This window comes from Electrophorus electricus, chromosome 11 (assembly GCF_013358815.1).
Source record: "Electrophorus electricus isolate fEleEle1 chromosome 11, fEleEle1.pri, whole genome shotgun sequence".
Classification (NCBI taxonomy): Eukaryota; Metazoa; Chordata; class Actinopteri; order Gymnotiformes; family Gymnotidae; genus Electrophorus; species Electrophorus electricus.
Window position 1 is genome coordinate 15581126 of NC_049545.1, and position 25527 is coordinate 15606652.

The window sequence follows — 25527 nt, forward strand, 5'->3', positions numbered from 1 at the left end:
GCTGAAATGTCCACCCTCATTTCATCTTTATCATCCTGGTAGATGGCAGCAGATTTTTATCAATGTCTCAGTACATTTGTCCATTCATCCTTCTTTCAATTATATGAAGCGTGCCAGTGCTGAAAAACATCCCCACACCATGATGTTCCCACCTCCAAACTTCACTGTTGTTATGGTGTTTTTGGGATGATATGCAGTGCCTTTTGACTTCCAAACATGGTGTCTATTTATGGTATCCAAAAGAGTTCAATTTTGGTCTCATCTGACCAGACTATATTCTCCCAGTATTTCACAGGCTTGTCTAAATGTTGTTGAGCAAACTTTAAATGCACTTCAACATGCTTTTTCTTCAGCAATGGAGTCTTGCGTGGTGAGCATGCATACAGGCTATGGAGGTTGAGTGCATTACTCATTGTTTTCTTTGAAACAATTGTACCTGCTGATTCCAGGTCTTTCTGTAGCTCTCCACAGGTGGTCCTTGGCTCTTGGACAACTCCTCTGTCTGAAATCTTACAGGGAGCACCTGGTTGTGGCTGGTTTATGATGAAATTATGTTCTTTCCACTTCCGGATTATGGCCCTAACAGTGCTCACTGGAACCTTGAGCAGTTTAGAAACTCTTCTGTAACCCATGCCATCAGTATGTTTTACAACAATAAGGTTGCGGCGGTCTTTTGTGAGCTCACAGATTTTACCCATCATGAGATGTTTCTTGTGTGGCACCTGAGTAATGTGACACCTTTTTATAGGCCATCAGTTGACCAAGCTGATATTAATTTGCACTAAGTGGCAAGATTGCTTTGCAATTACTGATGGATTTCAGCTGGTGTCATGACTTTCCATGGATTTTTGCACCTCTCTTTCTTCATGTGTTCAATACTTTTTCCCTGTCTCATTTCTTACAATTTATAGCCATTTATGGTTTTATTTCTTTGCATATGTAGATCGGATGGGTTGTTACCAACATCTGGTGAGAATTTCATGTCAATAACACCTTTAGAAATATATTTACTTAGAAAATTGGTGACGTGTTCAATACTTATTTCACCTGCTGTACGTGCACACGTGCGTGCGCACACACACACACACACACACACACACACACACACACACACACACACACACACGCGCGCGCGAACAGGCAGGATGGCTGAACAGAGGTCAATGCGAGGATGGAATTCAGTGTGGCGTGGGCAGGAGGCAGGTGGTGTGTACGTGAGCTCTTATCAGCCTGGGCATCAGTGATGGTACCATTGTTTCAGGGGATGAACATTTGAAAATCCAAGCTGGGTGAAGCTTTGACTTATTTATCGTAATGATATGGTCTATGAATCATTAAGCAGGGCACTGTTAATCTGAGAAAGCATACCTGAGAGATGAGGAAAAGGAAAGACTAAAAAACAAACACTGTTCTTTTCTCACTGAGCAAGAGTAAAACTTCAAGTCAGCTGACAGCTAAGGCGCACACAACCTTAAAAATGCCACCTCATTCCTCTCATGTGCTCCGACAAGACAAAATAAAAAACCTGTTGTCATTCGGACCTGAAGTGAGATTTAATAAACCAACAGCTAAATCGTACTCAAACTTGTCACCTAATTTCTCTCCCATACCCATCCTCCCGCAGACAGGGCCTGCCCTCAGACTTATACCTGAGATTTTGTTTTTTTAAAAACAATTAATCAGCAACATAAGTCTTCTAAAAGCACTGCTGGCTAAGAATCCTAGTGAAAGATAAAACCTTGCATTGGCCCCAAGAGACTGAACTGGGCTGAAAGGTTCCCAAGAGTTGATCTCTGATCAGAATTCAATTTTGAGAATTCCCTTACAACTTTGTATTGCAAAACTGATTTCAGGGTTACAATCACAATGTTACATTCACTAAGCTTTGATGTGTAGGTCCACTCTTTTCGTTTCACCTATTGCACATGCGGTTGAAGCTTTGGGCAATACATGTTCAGGCAAACCAACAGAGCTACATGACTGCTTTACTCAGACTGATCTTTTTTCAAAACTGAGCAGATTTACATCTCAGTGCAATTGCAATGCAATGAGAACTTGTGTTTTGACAAAAGAAAGCAGAGACTGGCTTTAAAATCAATTTTACCTTTTAGCAGCTTGTTGCAGCTGCCTGTGATTTAGCAGCTTGTTGCAGCTGGCTGTTGTATTATGTTGTGTTTTTTTTGGTATTACCCTAATGATGTGTGATTCCAAACTGAAACCAAGGTCCCAACATAGGGGTTCCTTCTCTGGTCTAACACCTACCTTCCTATTACAAATGGGAGGCTGGGGTGAGGGGGTGTCCATGGGGCAAGGGGCTGGTTCTTCCCTGTTCCCTACAATATCATGCACATCTGGGGCCCATTTCCTCTGCGTCTCTCCCTTTCACTTTTCAACCACATCCATAAAAAGCAGACAGACGAAGTTGGGGGGGGGGGAGGCAGGCAGGCACATTGTATAAGCCACTGCAGATAACCGTGTGCCCAGTGAACTAAATGGATGCAAGTAAAGAATACTAGGTGTGTGAGACTAGAAAAATCACTTCCACCCAGTCATCCATCAAACACTGTTCTATTTTGAACAACAAGAAAGAAGAACAAGACAAAGAAAATACACCTAGACAATGAAGTCAATCCTACACCTTTAAGGAATGCACAACACATGCTCAGCGAAATGTCAATCAGTAAAGCTGGCTTGCACTGAGGTCATAGCATAGAATAGCAACCTGTCTAAACATTTACCATGCTGTGCCTAGTTCCCCTCCTCTATATGGCCCAAACAATAGCTGGCCTATCTCTCCTGACATAAAGGCCAAGGCTTTCAGCACAACCCATGAGCACACACTTGAAAAATAAGGATACGCTTCTGCACAAAGGGACAGACGCATGTGCTCACTTGCCCATGAGTCCTCACACCCGAGCAGTAACCCACAGACAAAGGGGACAAACACTGTTGCCATGTTGCACCCTTTGTTTGAACTGAAATAAATACACCTGGCTGACATGCATAACTGGTCAGGAAGGGCTGAGTGCTGATCTTGGTTCAGGTTGCCTCTTCAAATCCTGCTGTAAACTGTTCCAAAGTAAAAGAATGTCAGGTCTGGGGTGAACTTTAGGGGTGTTGACCTAGCCCTGGGAGAAGGACCTAGACGTGCCCATAGAGACCTGAGGGTCAGTCCCTGATTTGGTGATAGAGGCCAGGTTTGCCTCTTGTTCCAACCCTGACCACTACACTATCAGCTGCTGTCAGACCCTAGCCAGCTCACAAATATTTCCACATTCACTAGCATTCACATGAACCAATACAAACAGCAGAGACCTCCCTGCAAGGCTGACATGAGGACAATGTTGAGCGATACGTAGAAAACTTCATGCACAAATGCGCGCTCTCTCTCTCTCTCTCTCTCTCTCTCTCTCTCACACACACACACACACACAGTGGATGGAGAGGTTGTAAATGGATGAAGCCTACCACACACTGACTTGTAAAAGTACACACACACACACACACACACACACACACACACACACACACACACTTTCTCCCTCTCTCACAAAAAAAAAAACAAAAAACACACAAACACATTGGTACCACTCTGGAGTCCTGCTTGACATGAATGAGATGCATAACAACTCCTGAGTGTGTCTATAGTTGTGTTCAAAAATTGAGAAATTTATACTAATCACAGTCCAAGAGATTTCACCATACATGACATAGTATCTAAGGACAAACTTCAAAAAAATATACCACCTTGGCTGGCAATCAAGCCCAAGACTCCCCTGGTACACACACATATATACACACACATGTTGGGCCCAGCTATGTGTCAGTGACTCTATGGATGACAGCTTAATGATGGGAAAATATTTTTACAAGGTCACGTTTCAGCAGGGCAGTGTTTTATGGGTACAGGCTCTCGAGGCCTGTCTGCATCTCTCTACCCCATTATTGGTGTGCAGCATCAGCTCAGTAAGGCCAGAGAGAGGGTCTAACGCCTGCCTCTCCCTGCATAGTGGCACACACTACTTCAGAGCACTCTACTCACAAAATGGGGCCTGGCCAAAAATGGTGCTATTACAGAAAACAGTAACACTGCGTTTTCTGAACTGAAACACATCCACTAATGGGATGTGACGTGTAGCCCTCATGCTTTCCAGGGAACACACGGGAAAAATGGTGCGGCAAAAAGTCTGAAACAACATTAATAAACCCGCACAAAAGTTAATTTTGAGGCCATACGCCAGTGTACTGGGAGTCTGTTAAAGCCTGCTGTTGGGAACTTTGCTCTTCCATATCTTCCCTATCAGAGCGGAGAGACACCTCTGAACCCCCTCCACACGGAGCCTAAACACATGGCTCTGAAAATAAACCCAGTCCCAGTTAATGACAACCCAAACACACAGGGCTGCCTGCCACACCGTTCTGGCAACGTTCACGCTGACATCGAAACTCTTACTTTCAAACACCACTCCCCTCCTCACGACCTTCGCTAGCCCCACATCCCCCTTCTACTTCTGTTCTTTGGAGGCAGACTCACTTGTATGGCCTCACCTTCAAACTCTGACCCCTGTTGGTGCCCCCCACCAGGGAGATATTTAAGGAAATTTAAAGCCTTCAGGTCCATAGGGCTGATGCCATGTCTCTGCAAGCCACGAAAGCCTGAGGGTTGGCAAGGTTCTGATCCAAAAATACTAACACCGCTAATGATGAATATAGGTAAACAGCAGCCTTTCTTTTGTTTGTTATGAACTATGGACACCGAAGCTCACAGGAGAGGGAACAGGATTAACCCAAAAGCCACACTGCAGAGGGAGCTGGATTATTCCCTACAACCACACTGCAGAGGGAGCAGTATTACACCCTCAAGCCAAGAGCAGAGGGAACGGGATTACTCCCTGAATCCACACTGGAGCCTGCTGAAAGCTCTGACTCCAATCCTCTAAACAGAAGATAAATATCCAAATATGTAAGGGCATGCATGCCTGCATGGGAGAATAGATACATAGTTAAACAGAGTTCTGCTCAGTAGCACAGTAAGAGATAGAGCAATGGGGGATGGGGGAGGAGAGGGAGAGAGAGAGAGAGAAAGGCAGACATTTCAGTTCAGAAGCACTTGTTCCCACCTGCCTCAGCATTCCTGAAGATTTACACAAGTGTACTGAGAGAGGGAGACGAACAGAAGGAGCAGTAAGAAAAACAGGACAAGAAGAAGTCTGCTATAAAGAGATGTGTAGAGATTAGGAGGGGCTGTCCTCTTCTAGGTTTGGACAAAACTTTGCCTGTGAGAAATAAAGCAGTTCATGAAAAAAGAGAACTCAAATTAAAACTAACTACCCAATGGTATGAAGATGCATTTTAAATATATGTTCCATCCACAAATTCCAAAAAATAAAATGTTTGTAAATAAAGGAGAAAAGAAATAACCGTCTTTTCATGTTTGGGGTATTTTGGCCCTGTAACACACTGCTCTTTTCTTTTTTTTTGGCCCCGAACTGCAGTGGGTCTCTCCGCGCTTTCTGCCTTTCTCTTCCCCTTTCTCCACTGCTTCTTTCTCCTGCTCAGTGGAAACTTTAATGGCTTCCTGCACTAAATACAAGACATTCTTTCACAGATACATTAACAAGAGTAAGAAGCTTTATCCAACAGAGCCATAGGAATTGTGTACACGTGTGAGGGTGTGTGTGTGTGTGTGTGTGTGTGTGTATAAGAGAGTACACATTATAGGCTAAAGCACAACTTTCCAGTTTATATACTACAAGATAATTATTCACATTGTGACCATAAATATACTTTATGGAAAACTATCAAGACGCCTTTAACGCACACAAGCAGAATAAAAAGCCAGACATGCAAACATGTTTTGGCTCCTCCAGAGAAGAGGAACGAAGAAGTGGAAATATATATTAAAAAAACCAAAAACAAAAAAAAAACAGGAATAAATGGTTTGAATAGGGCAACGTGAGAATATTGTGCAAGGCAGAGGGGCCCATTGGAAGGCTACAGAGTGCAGGGGAGGGAGAGGGCTGACAAAGGTGATAAATTTTCAGCAGTCTGTTCTTACAATCATGGCTAAATATGATTGTAAGCACACACAATCCGATACAAACAGTGACTGACCGTCTAAGTGTGGCACGGTTACAGAGCATGGTAATGACAAAAACACAGGATCTCAAAAATTAACTATAAAAATTATTTTGAGTGTTTTTTAAATAAATGAAATCACAGAACATAGGATGAAAATATGGTCTCTAACAGACAGAGACCAACAGACAGACAGATAATTAAAAAAAAAAAAAAAAAAAAAAAAAAAAAAACCTCTTCTGCCTCACAGACCAGCAATAATATAATGAAAAATCAAACAAATATTTTAGTACAGGCCTGGCAGCACAGCCTAAGCTAACTCAAGGACAGGCAATATTCCTGTGCAGTGCCCTTTTGTTACACTAGAGGGATCTTCTTTCAAGTACTCTTCTATACGAATATGCTGAAGCAGGCTAAACTGGCAGAGAAGAGAATTTTGTATATGCACTTTAAATGTGTACTGTAAGAGATGCAGATGTAATGACATTTTGGACAATATTTAGATAAAAAACTAAAGCTGTTGGCTAAAATATGTCCATCATTTACATGTCTTAAAGTAGTTTCTAATTCTCAGTGCCATTTCAGCTATGGTAGTGCTAGTGACAGCATATCTGTTGAAAAGGCCTTTCGGGTAGGGTGCACTTCCAGACCACCACCAAATTCTAAACAATGCCCAGGACAATGTTGCCCCAGGCTGGTAGCAAGTCAACTGTTTCCTGTAGCTGGGCCCCTGAATGAACAGGAAATTGTGGAACATCTGGCCGAGGGAGGCAGAGTGGCTCTCGCCGATATTCTGGAGCGTTCTCCCACCAGAACCCACAGCAGCGCTCATTCCACTCCATTAGAGCCATTGAGTGAGCTGGATACAGGGTCCGGGCAACTGGGGACCAGGCAGCCATTCGCTCCACCCACGGGGAACACAGCAAAAGCAGTCAGGGCCAGGAAGTCACATCTCACACTGGAAAGCAATCTGCCCAGGCTGGATTCTGGGGAATGGAGCAGGCTGGCACTGGGCACACCCCTCCTGCAGAGGGCCCAGTCAGGGCCTTTGTGCCCTTTGAAGGGGCAGTCGTTAAAGCCTTTGGCAAATAGATGGGTTGTTTTTGTTTACTATGGGACACAGCCTTGGCTACAGTATGCTTTTAAAGCGTTATAAAAAAATTTGTTAATGAAATGTCTTGCACTCAAACTGCTGGAAAAGAATGAAGATGGAATAAAGCGTAAACACAAACATCGTCTTTTAAAAGCAAGCTTTGAAAAGTTAAGAGATACCATGCGTTTCATGAATATTGTGGAAACAAGACAACAAACTGGCTTACCAATCAATTTTACCTGTAACTATGGACACCAGGATGTGAATACTTAGAATTAGATGACTCTTAAGAGCTTATGAGATAAAAATGGAGTTTAACATTGTGATACAGCGAATGGTTATCAAGAGTCAAGCAGATGGACCACCTTAAGACATGTAAACCAGGAAAGCCCATCTCCAAAGATAGAGATCCATCACCCTGCAGTTAAATTCCAACACACCTGACACTAATATTAATTCTACACGGGGACTTGGTGAATAGATGTTTTAAGAGTTGGGTTGGAACTAAACTTTTCAGGGTGACAGATTGCCAAGCCTGAGGATTGAAGTTGGGCATACCAGATGTAAATGAAACTACAGCTTTGTAATGGTGTATGCGCAAACCAGTCCAGCTGCCACCCAACTGAACTTTGGAGGAGACTCACTAGCTTTGTATTACAATTAATACTAAAACAACAGACAGACATTTGGCTGGACAAACCTGCACATGCAAAATGCTCAAACATGCCTGTTTTAAGGGAACATAAATAAGCAAAAATAAATAAATTTTAAAATCTGGTTGAGCCAATTACCATCAATTGAAATTGTTGTGCACATGAAGCATAGTCCATAAATAAGCGGACAGTGACAGTTGTGCTTTTGTCCTCCAGGACCCTGGATTTACAACGCAGCCGTAATATGAGTGTTCCTTTGGAAAGAACACTGTATTGTTCACAGATTCCTCAAACTGCAGTTCAACCACACTCATTGTTTCACGTATGTCAAAAACAGCCAAAGTGCTGTGCAATCACAGACGAGCTGCGTTGTAATTTAGAATTATTGAAAAATTGAAGGTGGGGGCAAAGAGACGGAGACGGACTTGTTGGGTAGGGCAACCTGAAGCATTCAATTGCTGAGAGGATAAGCCTGAAGTTGCCTCGCAACAGAGCTAGCAAGGGAGGGTGGAGTGTCCCAGCCGCTCCACAAAGAGGCAAGCGGCTCTGGGCTGAGGGGATTTTGGGCCTGCTGAGAGCCTTCCAGCAGGGATCAATAGCCAGGACCGTGGAGGTTTTAATGAAGCACCAGCGGGTGCTGAGCCCTTACCAGGGGTGGTGGGCCAGAGAGGTCTGCAGCTGAAACCTGCATGCCGTGAGGGACTTTCAACCTGTGGTGATGATGGGAGGCAAAATAACACAGCGTGCCCGTGCGTTAACGAGCAGCAGTCCTGAGCGTGACGTGCAGAGGCGTGAAGCGGGCGCCCTACGGGGGGGAGGCCGAGAAGAACGGCGAGAGGGGCTGGACTCGCAGTAGATTAACGGGGAGGAGGTGGGGCAGGGGAAATTGATCTGCACTCTCAAAATTCCAAGCAGCCGTACAGCCTGCAGCTATGTGCAGCAAAACGCAGAAAGCAAAGATATGAGCGCAAACGCAGCTAGAGGTAGAGAGGATGAGAGTGAAAGCATCATTCTCACTCTTTTTTCTCATGCGCACACTTAGCATTGCAGAGAACCTCTGCCAACAGGAGGCTGAAAGCACACAGGGGCTTCACAGTCAATGCAATGCAGATACACTGGATGCTGTGAGAAATGGTGGACTGAGAAAGTACACAGTCGCACAAACACACTTCTACATAGAGTGAAGTGAGTATACAAGATAAGTGAATATCAAGCACGATCTGGGATAACTAGGAATGAACTAAAAGCAAAAAAGAGGGAATGAAAAGGGAAAGACCAGAATGGAGAAAGGGTATAAAGGAGAAGATGAATGGGCCATTTCTTGGCGCAATCAAATGGATCAGCAGTCTAACGGCCCCTTTAAAAGCACATATCAGCAATCTGAAGGCATTGTGAATTTCCGCAAATGGCGTGCCCATAGCAGACAGAAGAAAGAAATCTTCTGAGAATGGATTTGAAGGGAGATCTTCTGTGTGTTTGTGTGTAGGAGGAAGGGGTATGTGTGTGTGTGTGTATGAGAGAGAGAGACTCTCAGGTGACACTATGAACAGCAGTAGCAGTCTCTAGCCTGACCTCTTCTTCAACCGTTAATGGTTTCTCCAGTTGTGTCTGTTCTTGTTCTCTCTCTCGTTCTGTCTCTCTCTCTCATTCTCTCTCTGTCCATCACTTTTATTTACATTCTCCTTGTCTCTTGCCATCTCCCACCAATGTACATGAATCAGCTGTTCAGTGGCCCGGCAGATATCCCCCCACGCCCAGCACCAGTCGCCAACCTGCCCTCTGTATGGCCAGCTGCACCTGTTTTTGTACTTAAGCAGGTCCCTCCAGACGTCCTCGCTAGCCCTTCTCTGCAGCCCCTCCTTTAAAGAGGATAACTACCGGTTCAGCATGTCCCCCTTTCCCCTAACGCTCTGACAAATCTGGGACGAAGATCCTCCTCTGTCCACTGTTCACCCAGCGCTCTGACAAACCTGGGGCCCAACATGATCTTCTGTTCCCCCAACGCTCTGACAAACCCAGGCCCAACTTGAACTGCTGTTCCCCATTCTCACTACATACTGGCCAAGCTGAAACAGACGTGTGAAAATGCTAATACTGCCACTGCAGGCCATGGGTTTGATGCCGACACTGAAGGGGGGGGGGGGGTTGGCCAGCGTTACTGACTGTAAATGCACACCTCCCTACTCTCCACTGCCTAACCACGGAGAGGCTCGAGGCTGAAATGCAAGCCCACAGCTGCCATGCTACACGTGGTTTTGATGAATTCTGCAGTTTTGTGGGTCTGAAGGCGCAAGGGGAATACATGGGGAATATACGCTAGAAAACATGGGGAGAGAGATGGGGAGAGAGATGAACAAGCCCAGGCGTTTGTGCCATCTGGAACGACTACAGTTCCTATATTTGAATGAGACAGAAAATGGACTTTCCAGATCATTGCTCTGCAGACTATGTTCAAATATGAAAGACTGGACACCACTGCAACTTCACCTTTTAATGTACAGATACTGGGCAGTTACACTTCCAAGTCAGACCGGCTGGCCACGCTAGGAGCAATGTAAATAAATGCATGTATGTGTTTGAGCTTTTCAGTGCTGTAGCTACTGCACTTAACACCATCATAGCTAAGGATAGATAGCTAGTAAGCTACAAAGCTACCTCTCCCTGTTTAATGTCCTTTTATGTATCAGAAAACTGTTGTTTCTTTGTTTGTTTAGCTATTACTGACACCTAACAACACAACACCACATGTTTTTGGGGGACTTTGGAGTGTACTTAAGCAGTGGAAAAACAGGTAAAACCCCCAAAAATCAGCAAAAGAAAGTGCCAGATACCTAGTCTTTTTATAACCCGGTAGGATTTCCTTGGCAATGATCAAAGTTAGTGATCATTACCAAGGTAACTTTGGAAGAGGGCCACAGATAGAAGCTGCACAGGCTAGAAACACACAAAGTAATAAGACCATGGAAGCTGGTAACTCCACAGTGGGCAGCTCCACGGCTGTTACAGTTAACAATGGTGTGTATTTAAAAATGAATTAAAAGCCTCATTTCTTTTATGAATGGGAGCGCTGTTCCTTTTTTCTCCCTCTCCTTGTTATGTAAACAATGTCCAGGCAGATTACATGTTGACAAGCTACCTTTCATCAACTTGACTGCCAGTATATCAGCTAGAACCCCCACCCGCAGCACTGACTCTGCCATGTGGTCGATGAGCGCCACAGTGCCTCTGTGTGCCCGCAATCTCTTTGGTATAGCACTCAGCGATGTTACTGGCTCTGGCAAACTGCACACACTAGCACACTCAACATGTGACACACCAGCTGATTAGGACAGGCTGGAGAAAGAGCCTTCTCCGACCCATCCTCCGTACTTCAGAGCCTGGCTCTTCCTAGCGGGATCCCTGGAAGAGCATTTCACATGTTAACAAGTAATGTTGGCTAAGCAACAGTCTTTTTTTTTGGCAATAACAACGGCAGACATAAAGGAGGAGAGGACAGGAAACCCAACGCTACATTGAAGGTGTGCACAGACATGGAGGAGAGTCAGACATCAACACCTGACCTCTGGAGCACCTGGCTGTACCAGCCCCCTTTGGCACAGGGCTTAGAGTGTGGAGAAGAGGGCAGTGACACCCACACCCACGCCCACTGCCTGCAGAACAGCTGTTCCTTGGGGAGTTGTGCATGGGCTTGCTTTAAGAACAAAGAGTATGAAAGTGCTCGAGACGCAGGGGGAGCAAAATGGGCTGCTACAATGGGTTTGTCACAGCCACATAGGAGAGGCGTGGGCTCCACCGAAAAAACACAAACAAGATGGACAACATGGGAAAAGAGGTGACAGTGGATTGGTTTCACACTAAATAGAAAACTCATTTGTTTGACAGGAGAAATGATAGCAGGCTAGCAATTACATGAAGGTGGCGCATTATGGAAGTTAGCAGCAGGTCAGAGTATTTCAAAGGCGACTCATGGGGAGATGAGAAGGGAGACGTACCTTGTAGCGCATCTTGGGACAGGAGTGGATGTAAAAGCCCAGGTAGTAGTAGGCCAGCTTGGGTGACTGCTTATGCAGCTGTCTGGTGAAGGCAATTTCCCTGCAGCAGAGAAGGTCAGAGGGGCTCTGGTCAGTTCATAAGCTCATTCTAAAAAGAATACACCGTGAAAGAAGAGATGATTACAGGGCATTTTAGAACCCCCTAATAAAGGCTGTTACAGAGTCTTGTGTAGGTAATTCTTCCAAAGCCTCTTCTGAACAAAGCAGGACATATGCCCGTCAACTTAGTAACACACTGTTTTTGTCCATGTCAGGAGAAATCAAACCTTTTTAAGTCATACTGATAAATTATGGTCAAAATTCTTCCATCCTTCTGGTTCCTTAAGAACAGCTGGCGTCTCGTTCTAGTACAGCCTGCACTCAGAGGGGAACCCAAACAGGAGTCTCAAATAAACCTACAAATCTGACCTCAGAAAGCTTTTTGGGGTGTTTCACATATTTCTCCATATTACTTAAGGCTGAAATATATGTGTTATTTTTATCAGGGGTATTTTCCAAATATTCACCAATCTCCCAAAAAAATGGAGACTCTTGAGACAGGAGCTACAGGTTGCCAGACTCACTGAACTGCAGGCACTATGCATCACGCAGCAATTTGCAAAGGCGACAGCCATAAGACAGAGTGCGAGTATGGACTAAGAGAACAGCTCTCCCACTCCCTACACAGCCATGCAAATGTCCGCCAGAAAGCAGAGGGAGCAGGGAAGGGGAGAAGGCTCCAAAACCAAGGTTAGGAAAAAGCCGCGGGGCACAAGGCTGAAGGGAATGTGAACGTTACCCTGCAGTGCAGGCAATGGGCTCTCACCAAGACACTTCTCTTTTGGTCCCCCACCACCACATTCATGCCAATGAGCTTCACTTTTCCATAAATAAATTCTACTCTTTACGTGCCCTTCTCTCCTTTGTTCGGCATTTCTTAATCCTCCCCATTGCTTCGTCAGCCCTGCCCAAAATTGGGGTAGTTTAGCTTTTTTCAGAGAAAGGAAAGAGATGTGATAGAGTGATGGGGAAGGGAGGGAACAAGGGAGATGGATGGAAGGAAAGAGTAAGCAAGAGGGTGAAACGAAAATAAAACAGATATAGTGGAAAATAAAGTAGGCCTGAGTGAAGGATGGTGAGAGGAATGGAGGGCCAAATAAAACAAAGAGAGAGAGAGAGAGAGAGAGAGAATGGCAAGAAGAAAGAGGAGCTCTGAACAGAGAGGTGTTAGAAGGGCAGGCGGTGGCTGCCAGGTTCCTGGGTTCCCATCGCCTTGTGACAAAGCCTCGCAAAGCCATGAATGAGAGGGAGAAGGGGAGGGAGGGTCAGGAGAGGCTGAGGGGCTCATTCACAAAAAGGAGAAAGTGGGGGGAAAAGAGAGAGTGAGAGAGAAAGCGCAAAAGAAACGTCAGGGCACCCTCCTCCCAGAGTCTCCGTCCCCACACGGTCCAATCTGGCAGCAGCCCCCATTATCTCCTCTTCAGCAAGCTGACACCCCAACACAAGCCAATTATGCCCCAGAGCTCACCACAGGACACGAGGGCCCTGCTTCATATTAATGTCACTTTTTCTCCCTCACACACACACACACACACACACACACACACACACACACACACACACACACACACACACACACACACACACACACACACACACACACACACACACACTTTTAGACATATATCTAGAAGCATTGCACCGATGAGCTTATATTCTACTCAAAGAGGTTCTGGATGCTGAAACGATGCTGTATTGAGAATAGACTGGAAGGATTAACAGCTCCAGGAAGTGCAATAATCAATCACACTCACACTCTCTCACTCACGGACCCATATAGCTCACACTAGCTGCTTTGGGCACAACAGAGCATCTGGGCCAAGTGCCGCCCCCCCAAAAAAATCCTCTCCTGTTTGTTTATGAATCTTCCCTCTTGTATGCTCTCCGAGAAAGTCTTTTTCACGTATATGAGTGAAAAAGTATTGTCACCATAGGTAATATGTGTGTTCCTGAAATAGGTATGTAGTGTATGCATTTTTAGAATGTCAACAGTTCCTCATGCAGCTAGGATAGGTTTTATAACTCAGGAAACACACACACACACACACACACACACACACACACACACACACACACACACACCGAGGCCTCTATAAATGTGCCACACACAGAGCATCACCACCCAGGAGCACCACAGAGGATCCAGGTTACACCCCCATGCAGTCTTCAAGACCGGACACCCAGTGTGAGTCTTTAGGATGGCACAGGGAAAGCACCTGAGGGCAGAGTAGGTGCCCAGTGAGAGGCCAGCAAAGTCCGGGTGGTAGTAAAGGTAGACGGAGGAGACGCATCTGGGCAAGATGTCGATGACCCCGACGGCAATGAGGCAGCCATCCAGCCAGTACTGCTGATGGAAGGAGCCATAGCCCACATTAGGGCCATCAGGCGGCGTCTCAGCCTGGGTTGAGGAAAGAGAAAAGGGAGAATCACATGAAGTGACCTGGGAAAATGACCAGTATACCAGCAAGATGTTGACTAAGGGATAAAAAATAAAGATCTGCTCTCAACAAGATTACAGTGCAAACATCACCAGGCTTGCAAAGCTGACGTAGATGTAAGACATGTCCAGATGTGTGTGTGTAGGACAGGGAGAGTGAATGCCCAGTGCATATGTGCAGCATGAACATGAGGTGTACAGTAGCCTGTTAATAGCTCCCAAATGTGGGCTAAGCTTAAGCTATGGGGGTTTTTTTTTTTGTGTGTGTGTGTGTGTGTGTGTGTGTGTGTGTGTGTGTGTGTGTCAGTCAGTCAGGCATCTAACTCCAGTGGTGGAGAGGCGTTTTTAATAAAAGTCCCTGAATGGACAAAATCTATCTCCAAACTAAAAACCAGCAGGCAGGGGGTGTAATGTAATCCAGCTTTCACAGAGAAAGGGGGACAGGGAAAGGGGGAAGAGAGAAAGAGATAGAGCAATGTATACCTATTGTTTTGGCAAGACAAATCATTCTATAGTTATTTGTTATGAAATTATTTATACATATTTATAAATTATTAATATATAATACTTAGTGTTTTCGGATTGCAGCCACAGCAGATCTCCTCTACCTGCCCTTTGTTCACAATACTCTCACACAAACTATGCAGGACATTTTTTCCTCCAATCAGACAGCTTAGTGGTTAGGTTTGGAAGGGGCTTCCCATTCTCACTTCACCTCTGTAACTTCAAACAGCAGCAGAAGAGAGCTGGCCAGACGTGGGCCCAGTAACGATATCCCCCCAGCACCCCTTTCGGCCCATCTGGACTCGGTTAGCCCTGCTGGAGTGCAGCTCATTATCACGCCACCGGGGGCCCAGCACGGCTAATCCTGCACCCCGTGAGCCCGCCACACACACACACACACACACACACACACACACACACACACACACACACACACACACACACACACACACACACACACACACACACACACACACACACACACACACACACCAGCTGATGAGACCTCTCTTGAAGCTGGTGTTACAGTAACCTGGTCCTACCTCCAGGAAAACCACTCAACAAGTTACACCCCTCCCCACAGTACTTCCTACCAGGAAAGCACATTCCACATGTGCATGCTAATTTTTTTCATACAGGTAGCTTGTCAAATGGGCCCACTGCTAAAGCCGTTGAAGTGGACGTTCAAACGCTGTCTCGGACCGGTGATCAGGAGCGATTAGTGCTTTCTGGGGACCCTCCCCCTACCCCATAGAAAATGGAGACAAGCCGGGCTAGCGGCACCAAACTCAGAAACTGCTGCCATTTCCGATGCTTATGACAAGGTGTCCATCTGACTGCAGGAAGCCTACGTTACTCTGACGCAGTGGGTAAGAAGCGACTGAGGCATTTGAGGGCTCGTCTGTCATTTTTCGTACCGGCTTCTTTCATCCGCACTCATTACAGAACATTATCTGTAATGGTTCTAAGGTTCTATATTGCTTTCACCACTTGTAGTCGCTTTCACTCAGTGTGAGCAACAGTATAAACATTAAGCATCATCATCTATGGCGCAGAAAAAATGCCATCTTTTTGGTGATCGTCTGTGTTTGCATAGCCTCGACCTCAGCTGGAGAAACCTTGACACTTTGACCCGAGCATCACCTCGCTGGACAGCCTAATCACCGCACTTTAACCACAGAGACAACCAGAACAACATGCATAAGAAGGCAAAGTGGGGGATAAAAACACTGGGGCAATAAATGGACCCCAAATCACAAGCATATGGCGGCTTGGTTCCCCAAGAGGGTCTTTGTTGTATGCACACCACAGCAGTGTTAGTCAGAGCAACTCTGGGGTGGTGAACATTCCTCTACCCTTAGCTATACAGCCAGCAACAAAAAGAAACATTCAATTCAACAGCCGATTCACACCGGGTATGTGCAATACTGCTACTAAAAACCTGCAAAATTAAGTTGCAATCTAAATCAAACACACTTGATTCAGCTAATCAAAGGCCTCAAGAGGAATACATTCGAATGTAGAATTACTTATGCTCAACTGCCAACTGCAGAACTCCAAAGATGCAAAGCAAATTCACTCTTGCACTTCGCTCAGGACAACTGGAAGATAGGAGGGGAGAGGCAGGCCTCGCAGACACTAAACCAGCTGTTCGGCAGAGCATTCCACAATGGCTTGTTGAACTCTGCACAGAACCCACAGCATTTGTTTACAACTGCCATACGTCCTTGGTACAGGCCCATTTTCCGCTAGCGTTCCACCTCCATTCTGCTTAGCTCCCAGCACTCGAGATTATCTAGCCATATGGGCCTTGAACGTAATCCTGGGGTGTTTCGTTCTTAATGATGTCAGAGATGTTTCACACAGACTGAGCTCACATCGCGTAGGGATGTGGGAGCAGCAAGAGAGCAGGCAGGCAAGACTGAGTGTTTGTTTACTACATCTGAGCAAGGGGCTGTCATGTGAGTGAGAGAGAGAGAAAAAAACATGCTTGTTAAGGGGGAAAAGTGGTACCCGATGTCCATAAAAGCTTGACGACTAATTACCCAACATCACTGATAACGAGCATTTCCCCCAAGGATAGAGACATCATGGACCAATAAAAAGGCATTTAACAAATCCAAAAAGAACCAGGCTGCCAGATGCGATGGAGTCCCATATCTGAGCATGGGTGTGGCAGTAACACAGGGCACTGCACCATGCCTACCACTCGGCTAAAAAAGAAGGGACACGTCAACCACATGCAAACATAGCTGTGTAAATGCTACCAGGTGAATGGGTCAACCACAGACTACTTGAGAAGCTGAAATTACTTTGGTTTACTCTTAACCTTAACAGAGATCAAATCAGGTCATTGTTTACAATTCCAAACTGCTGATACATAAGGCAACCTGACACACACACACACACACACACACACACACACACACACACACACACACACACACACACACACACACACACACACACACACACACACACACACACACACACACACACACAGTGAATGTGAGGTAAATGCTCAACATCTGATGTTAATTGCCTTTATAAATCAGCACACATTACAGTCATTTCCAATGAACATTGTAAAAATGCAAACAAACACAGGCCTACAGTCATTCCACACATTCATTCGAGCTTGGGTGCCAAACTGCATTACATATCAACTGCTAATAAGGAGATTACCCAACAGAGCTAGTTCTAACCTATAAGGAAAGCATACATCTTATGCAATTATAACCACAGTAAAACAAACAAACAAACAAAAAAAAAAACACATGAGCAAAACTCCATAAGAGCTTGTCTGCATTCACAATAACATGAATACACTGCAGTTTGTTTGCTATACCAAGATGCACATTCCACTCACACAAGCTACTGCAGGTGTAAACTTATGTAATCAACCCGACAGCCAATATAACAACGGACCATTTTCAACAAGTGTCAAGCTCTAATATGAAATCACCTTTAGCTTTTCTGGTGGGTGACCGTATGAATATCCGAAAAATGCCTCTCTGGGTTTTAAAGCTTTATTGCACTGAATATATTTTACACTGCAAGCTGTTCTACCCATTACACAAACTCAAGGAAAAGGCCAAACTTCACTGTTAGCATTTATTATCCATTTACATATGACATTGAGCGAATATAATTAACATGCAAATACATTTTTATATTTTGCACATTTCACGGTAAATTATTACACACTGCAACTCAAGTAATTTTTAATATTTGTGAGTTTGGTGGATTTCAGAGGTTTTGGACTCAGACCTCAAAGCATAGCCATTTTACAGTTTGTACAGTTATGCCCAGAAGCCCGTTTAGCCAAGCTGAACATTGTTGTGCTTCACACAGGCATAGGAGAGGAGCACGCAGAGCAGGCACTGTGGGAGTGGTCCCAGAATGATGATAATTAAAAAGGGGCTTCTACCCTGCCCTTTGCAGTGTGCCCCCAAGATTTTGCGCTACGCCTCCGGTGATCCATATATACAAACCTGAAGCGATGCTACCACCTCCATACATGTGTGTGAGACACAGTTAACAACAAGTCAAGCTGGAGTAACAGCAGCCTGTGTGTTATGAGAGGCTGGAAAAGGAGAGATGACGTGGACTGTGCATCTCCATGTGCATGCGTGCAAGCTGCCACTGGCTCTGGATTGGGGTTGTCTGGCTAGAAGGCTTCACGAGGTGCTAAAATCCCGACTTATGAACGTTAATGATTTTCATTAGAGCTGGGGCGAGCGGACAAGCAGGGGGTTAGGGGGGACAGTGAGAGCAGACTCCTCTCACTCCACATTTTCTCCACCCTCCCCTTTTTAAAATGGAACCCATTATTAAAGGAAAAAAAAGTCAAAGCCACCTGCCGTTTCCTGAAACTGATGGCGTGCCGGCAGTGATCTTGGGCCTCTGTAACTTAGATCTGGACAGCACACCAGGACGCCAGGGATAATTATGGATAGAATGTGGCCAGTGCCTGGAGGCTCTGGTCATCCGCTTCCTGCCATTTCAAAATTTATGCGGTTCGTTTCTATTTAATTGGGGGTGGGTTTAAACAGGAAGATGCACACTTAGCACAGCAAGTAATGGGTGACTGCACAAATGCTTAGCATGACTTAGATAAACCACGCAGGTCAGTTTGTTTATGGCACCCACTTGGAGGGAAAGAAAGAGCTTTGTATAGAAGTTTCTGTAATCTCCAGAATCTTAACTGTGTTACACTGCAGAGCCTCTGGCTTTGAGGTTAGCTAATTGCTAATATCATACTGAGGACATCATGAGAGATCATAAGTTTTGATGATTTCTTTCTTTTCTTAGACTCGGTTCTATTGCTCTGTTGACGTGACAAATATATTTTTGTCAAATTAAAATTAATACTGCACCTCTCAGGAAAGGAATGTCCTTTAAAATCTCTCATTTACAAGAACCCGACACTGGTCAGGCGCATTGCAGAAAAGCCATTTCCTGCCTCAGTTCTGTTTGATGTTAACCATTTGTTTTTTTCCACCTGATGTGAATTGTTTGTGGGTGTGCTTCATGTGGATAGGACATGCTCCATAAAGACATGCTGTTCCAGTTCCCTCAGACCACCACATTTTCTACTACTATTCTACTGCTAAATTGACAAGGGCTCTAGTAATGCAAGTGTGCTAGTAATGTGACAAACAATGCCCTCACGTGTGAGCCAGCTGGATGTCACGTAACTACACTGACCAGCCACTCCATTAGAAACACCCACCTTCTGGTCACAGGTCCCTAAATTAGGTGATGGCTTACATTTTATAACTGTACAGTTAGAATACAATCCAACCCTCTAACATTACAAGCACCAATTTTGTGAAAACATACCAGTAATGCTTCAGCAAATCTGCAGAAAAATTTGTGTAGCTGCACGTTTTATACAATGTATATGTATGGCAGGTACACCCATGTGTTACCAGTTACTAGTACTTGTTATCCAGTAGTTATTAACCCTGCGCAGGTTACATGGTTATTTATAGACTCGTAATGGGTGTTGAACAGGTCATCATTTGTACTCCTGTCCATGGAATGATGGATTTTACTTCTTGAGGAAAATCATTCCATACACAATAATGATGATCAAGTATTTAAAAAGTATTAACATGTGGATACAACAACAACAGCAACAACTTACCTCTAGTGGTGAGTCACAGAGGAACCTCTTAAACTGCAAAGAGGAAAGAGGTAGGAATAAATAGAAGACTACTATAATTTACAACAAGTGTTCATAAAGCACAAAAAATGCAGAAAAATTTGTTATTTTATTTAAAATTTTAACCCTACAATTCATGTAGTAGAGCATGAGACATGGCCTCCCTGATTGAGGGAGTACTCGCATCTTTGATGGTTCCCAAACAGCCTTATAGCAAACCTTTTAAATAACCTTTATTCCACTTAAGAGTTTTACCACTCTTCTTCTCTGTAGGTTGAACTTCACATAAGCTCTGTATGGTGAATGGATCTACAAATTAGCCAGAAACAAGCAGCTTTTGTGCTTGCTTTACAACAGGCTTCATCTGTTGAGTCCCTTCCCGTCTGCTTAAGGGATCTGCTTTATTTACTGCCCGGATGGGTCTTGCTGCTTACAGATGGACAGAGAATGCTTCTAGGTTTAGCTCAGAAACTCAAGGCAAATGAAAAACAGGGGATAAATTGTGCCAAGAATACGTTTGCATGCATACGTACGTAGATACACACGTGCGCAGTGCCAAAACGTGTGTGATGTATGAGGTGTGCCTACACAAAAACTTTGCTGGAGCTGGCAAAGGCTACAGGAAACATTGCATCAGTGTCGGCCTAAAGCTGAGCAGCTAGGAGGACCAGTACTGAATGCTTGTCCTCAACCTGAGCTACGTGGAGCAGTAGTGAATGTGTGTCCACTGCCTCACCAAACAAGAAAAGATCAAGGATAAGAGTACATATACTGCAGAAAGCGCGTCTTGGCCCCAGAGGCTGTTAACCTGACCCCCTTTGGCTTGCTGGCCTGCTATAGGTTCACCTCACAGGAAGGGAGTGTGAGCATCTCTCCCGTTTGCTGTGTCTAGAGAAATCTCACAGTACAAAATATTGTTTTATTCTTTTGGGATTTCTGGATTACTTGGTGAAACTTCAGTTTGACTTTAACCATTTAAACAAGCATTTTAAGGTCATAAACAATAGAGGTCATGTGGATTAAAAAAAAGAAAAAAAACGAAAAAAAAAAACCTTATGGACACATTTCTATAAAACTAATTTTACAGAAAGAGATTGTCCTAATATAATGTTTTAGTACAAATAACCAATACACAAAGCCACTAAAATTTAGATGTTATTCTTCCGTTTTAGTCTTTTGGTACTATATTTGGTGTTAACGATGATCAAAACAGAGTATGTGATCAGATTCAGGTGCTGTTAGAAACAAAAATGTAACAGTGAGTGGTAAGGAGGCAGACACATGCGCGAAGAAGATGGACATTTATCATGGGCAAATCCAAAATCAGAGTCGTTGGAGTAGTCCAGGGTCATAGAGCCAACACAGAGAGTACGAGGATACATTATAAACAAAAGAAGGGCTAGGATAAACGAGCCAATGGAACACGAAGGCAAACTGGGGAAGCAGGCTATAACAAAGACGCTACGAAGAACTAAGACCAACAAACGCGAAGGCCAGAAGAAACACAGACACGGAGTACAAAACTTAAACAGGCAGATACAAGCTTTCAGGTATTAAGACATTCACATTCAGAAATGCACAGCCATCAATGAACAACAAAAACACAGGGAACACGACATGGTTTAAATACATGAACTTAATAAGGCCAGAAAAGAGGGACAGGTGTGGAAAATCAAACGAGAGACAGAGAAAACGAAACTACAGAATGGAACTAAAATACACAAGACAGGGAAAACATGGAACACAAAAAGCTGGGAGGGACCAACCATGACACAAAAACAGGTAAAACAGATACACATGAAGGCAATTCTAATTTTTTTAAAAATCTGTAAAGTGCAATTTTATCAAAATTCTCTTAAGTACATATAATGAATCTAACTAATTATTAGGCACCTCTGTCAGCAACACAATTTTGTAACAACTTGAAGGGTACAAACATCTCTGACTATCACAGATCAAACTGGGCTTTCTTAAAACTCATGAAAGCAGTTAATTTTAAGAATACTATCTAAACTGTCCTTACATCCTGACATGTTACTAAATTAGTTGCTGTAAGGAAAAAAAGGTTTCAGTGACTGCCCTGAGCTCTGCAATCAGCATCTTTCAAAATTAACAAATTTCAAAACTTCTCTTGAAGAAAGATGTGAAGGGCACAGTGAAGGGAGAGGTGGACTCCTTCATTGGCCAAGTATAGCAGAACTCAAAATCAGCTGTTTGAGTTAGCTGATATTTTCTAATGTGTTAAATAGGAATTTTTACATCAAAATTAATTCTTGTGGTGCACATAAACTTGATCCTAATTTACCTTCAAACATTCTTAATTCAGCATTCAATGGCACATATTATAAACATAATATGTTTTATAAAATTTGTGTTTATAAAAATTATCCCTAATGACTAGAAAGCAGGTGATGCAAATATTGGGAATGTTTAAATCGACAATTTCTAAGCTTACCATTCTTGCTAAAATATTACAATGGCAGATCATCTCACATGCACAACTTTTTGATAAGAGAATATATTTTATAACGCTTCTGAATCTGGTTTTTAACCCCATTATAATAGAATGATGTTTACCAGCATCAGTTGTATGTCCACTTGACCAAAAAAAAACAAAAAACAAAAACAATTTTGCCTCTCTGTTTATAGACTTATAAAAACATCTGACAGGGGATTTAAGTTGATTTAGGTAATCAGTATCCACCTTCACAACCTTCACCTTCAAGACATTAAAGCTGACAAGGAATGTCCTGTTTAGTAAATCATGCCTACCTGAAGGAAAGAAATCTGACAAGGTAAACTCGCTTCATATACTCCTCGAGTCTTCTTTGTCTAGGAAGACCCTGGAACCACAAAATACTAACTATCCCAGTGCTTTTCCCACCAAGGCCGGAGCTTAGTTAATGCAAGCAAACACGCACGCCTTACTCACTATAGTGAGTGTTCTGTTATGGCACTCGGAAAGAATCTGGGTGAGATGCCTGGCTGACAGCTTTAATTCTTAATTGCTGCATTTTATAAGATGAAGAATTTATTACATCTATGACCCCCTTTGGCAGAGCCAGGCCAGTTTCCAGGCCTGGGGGGACAAAAATCTCTCACAGGTTACTGAGCAAGTCCAGCAGCCCTGCCTGCTCCTCTTTAGCTCTCGCTTCCCTTCTCTTGCTCATTCACACTGCATCCTCTGGAAGACCTTTCAGGCTTGGTGTGTGTGAAGGATTAGGTGTTTAGGAGGCTGGAAGTCTTAGGCACAGTAATATCATCATGTCCCTCTGAGATAGTAGCAGGGGGGGGCTGGTATTCCAAAAAGTGAAACAGACAAGATCTTTCTGGTAACGCTAATGTGGTAAAGCAAATGTGTAATATCAAATGTTGTTCTGCAGTGAGAATTTTTTGCAATCAGTTTCCATCCCATTTATTCCAAAAATATTTATGGACCTGACAATGGGTATAAAGAATGTTATAATGAACGGGTGCCTTTTTATTAGTTGACTACTAATTGAACGTGAATCTTGATTTCAAAAGAACAGAGAATCTTTTCTCTCATAGTCGGAGTCTCCTTTAGGTGCTTTTTTTGCAAACTACAGGCAGGCTTTCATGTGTCTTTTACTGAGGAGAGGCTTGTATCTGGCCACTATGCCATAAAGCCCAGAATGGTGGAGTGCTGCAGTGCCAGCTGACCTTCGGGAACTTTCTCCCATCTGCATATAGGATCTTTGGAGCTCAGCCATAGTGACCGTTGGGTTCTTGGTCACCTCTCTTTACCTAAGCCCTTCTCCTCCGTTTAGGCGGTCAGCTCTAGGAAGAGTCCTGGTGGTTCCCAACTTCTTCCATTTAGGGATTATGGAGGCCACTTTGCTCTTGGGAACTTTCAGTACAGCAGAAAAGTTTTGAAGCCTTCTCCAGATTTGTGCCTCCACACAATCCTGTCTCTGAGCTCTACAGGTAGTTCCCTCCTCCTCATGGCTTGTTTTTTGCTCCAATATGCATTGTAGACAGGTGTGTCTCTTTTCAAATCATGTCCAGTCAACTGAATTTATCATAAGTGGACTCCAGTCAAGGTGAAAAAACATCTCAAAGATGATTAAGAGAAATGGGAGGCACACAGAGCTAAACTTCAAGTGTTATAGCCTAAGCTTTCTATAATCAGTCAGATATGTGTTAGCGGTCATCTAAGATATCTCAATGCTAGTATGGTATTGAGAATAACTAAACAAGGAAGCACTTTGATCATTTTTATAATCCCCAGTGTGTTTATGAATTTTCACACAAAAAAAAAAGACCTATTAGTATTGACAAATACTAAAAAAACTTGTTATATAACCTACAAACATCATAAGCAGGACATTGGGTAAAAGCATGCAAAATAAACTGGAAATGGCCATTACAAAATGAGATGTGAAAGCTAACGCAGCCCTTCAGCTAGCAAACACTTTCTATTTAGGATGCAACCATGATATATGAAACGAAAAAAGAAAAATCCAATTTTTACTACAAAAAAGGAAGAGGAAAAAAATGCAGGAATTGTGGTACCTCAAAGTGGTGATACAGATGAATCACATGTGCATGAAACACAAAAACACTCATACCTGGCCTTCTTCACATTCGAATGGAGAGTCACCGTGAGTAGCCATCTGGTAACGGGCGAACAGTGCTGCTGATTGTTTGTAGGATGCTAAGAAGCCAGGGTCTTCAAAGCTGACCGGTACTAGCCTCACCTTCAGGGACAACAGGAGGGAGGGATGGTTAAAGGGTTGGAAAAGGTATCGAGGGAAGTGGCCCAGCGACAAGGAGTGGGCAACAAGTACAAGCACATCAGGAATGTGGAATTGAAACAGAATCAGGATGGTAAGAAGTAGCAAGGGAACAGCAAAAGGTGAAAGGTAGATGGGATAATTAGAAAGATACTAAGGATGAGAAATTAAAACAAGGTAATCCGGAGATCATGGCATGTCCAGGATGCGTTAACAGTAAGGCCACAATTATTAAAAAGGCTAAGACAGCACTACAGATTCACACACTGATGAAAGGTGAAAAACAAGCCAAGCTCCCTTACTGCAAACCTGTTTATTTTTCATATCTGAATATCCGTGAGTGGTATTCATTACAAAGGAATAGCTGGATCAATAATTGGTGTGTTATTCCCATCATCCTTGATAGAACTACTCCTTTAATGAAAAAGTGGCATCAACAAATTGCAAATAAGAATAAAATGAGGTGTGATACAGCAGTGGGAGTATAATTACAGCTATGAAATGCATGTAAACCATCAAACATGGGAAAGTGGGGATTTGAAGGTGAGGCTAGCACACTTTAGCCTTGGCAGCTCAGCTTCGGAGGGAGAACTGAATTGATTCTTAAAAGCATCGAGATTCACTCTGCATTCTACATCAAAGCCTAAAGAATTTTATACAGTCTTATGAACAAATCCTTTTAGGATTTTAAGCATCTCATGAACTTCACCTGTAACTACCTCACTTGTGTTTAGCCTGTGATTGGGT

General features: G+C 43.7%; 1 protein-coding gene across 4 annotated transcripts in view; it reads right to left on the bottom strand.

The window, feature by feature from the left end:
• Positions 1–25527, bottom strand: part of LOC113588716 (arginyl-tRNA--protein transferase 1) — a 57124-nt gene that overhangs the window by 14703 nt on the left and 16894 nt on the right. For 3 of the 4 annotated variants that reach the window (XM_027028050.2, XM_027028019.2, XM_027028035.2), the window contains 3 exons: positions 20009–20041; positions 14132–14313; positions 11817–11916 (listed from right to left, as the gene is read on the bottom strand). In XM_027028050.2, coding sequence (XP_026883851.2) covers positions 11817–11916; positions 14132–14313; positions 20009–20041 — 315 coding nt within the window. Of the gene's footprint in view, positions 1–11816; positions 11917–14131; positions 14314–20008; positions 20042–24615; positions 24745–25527 lie in introns of all 4 variants that reach the window. The other variant, XM_027028026.2, reaches the window with a different exon arrangement.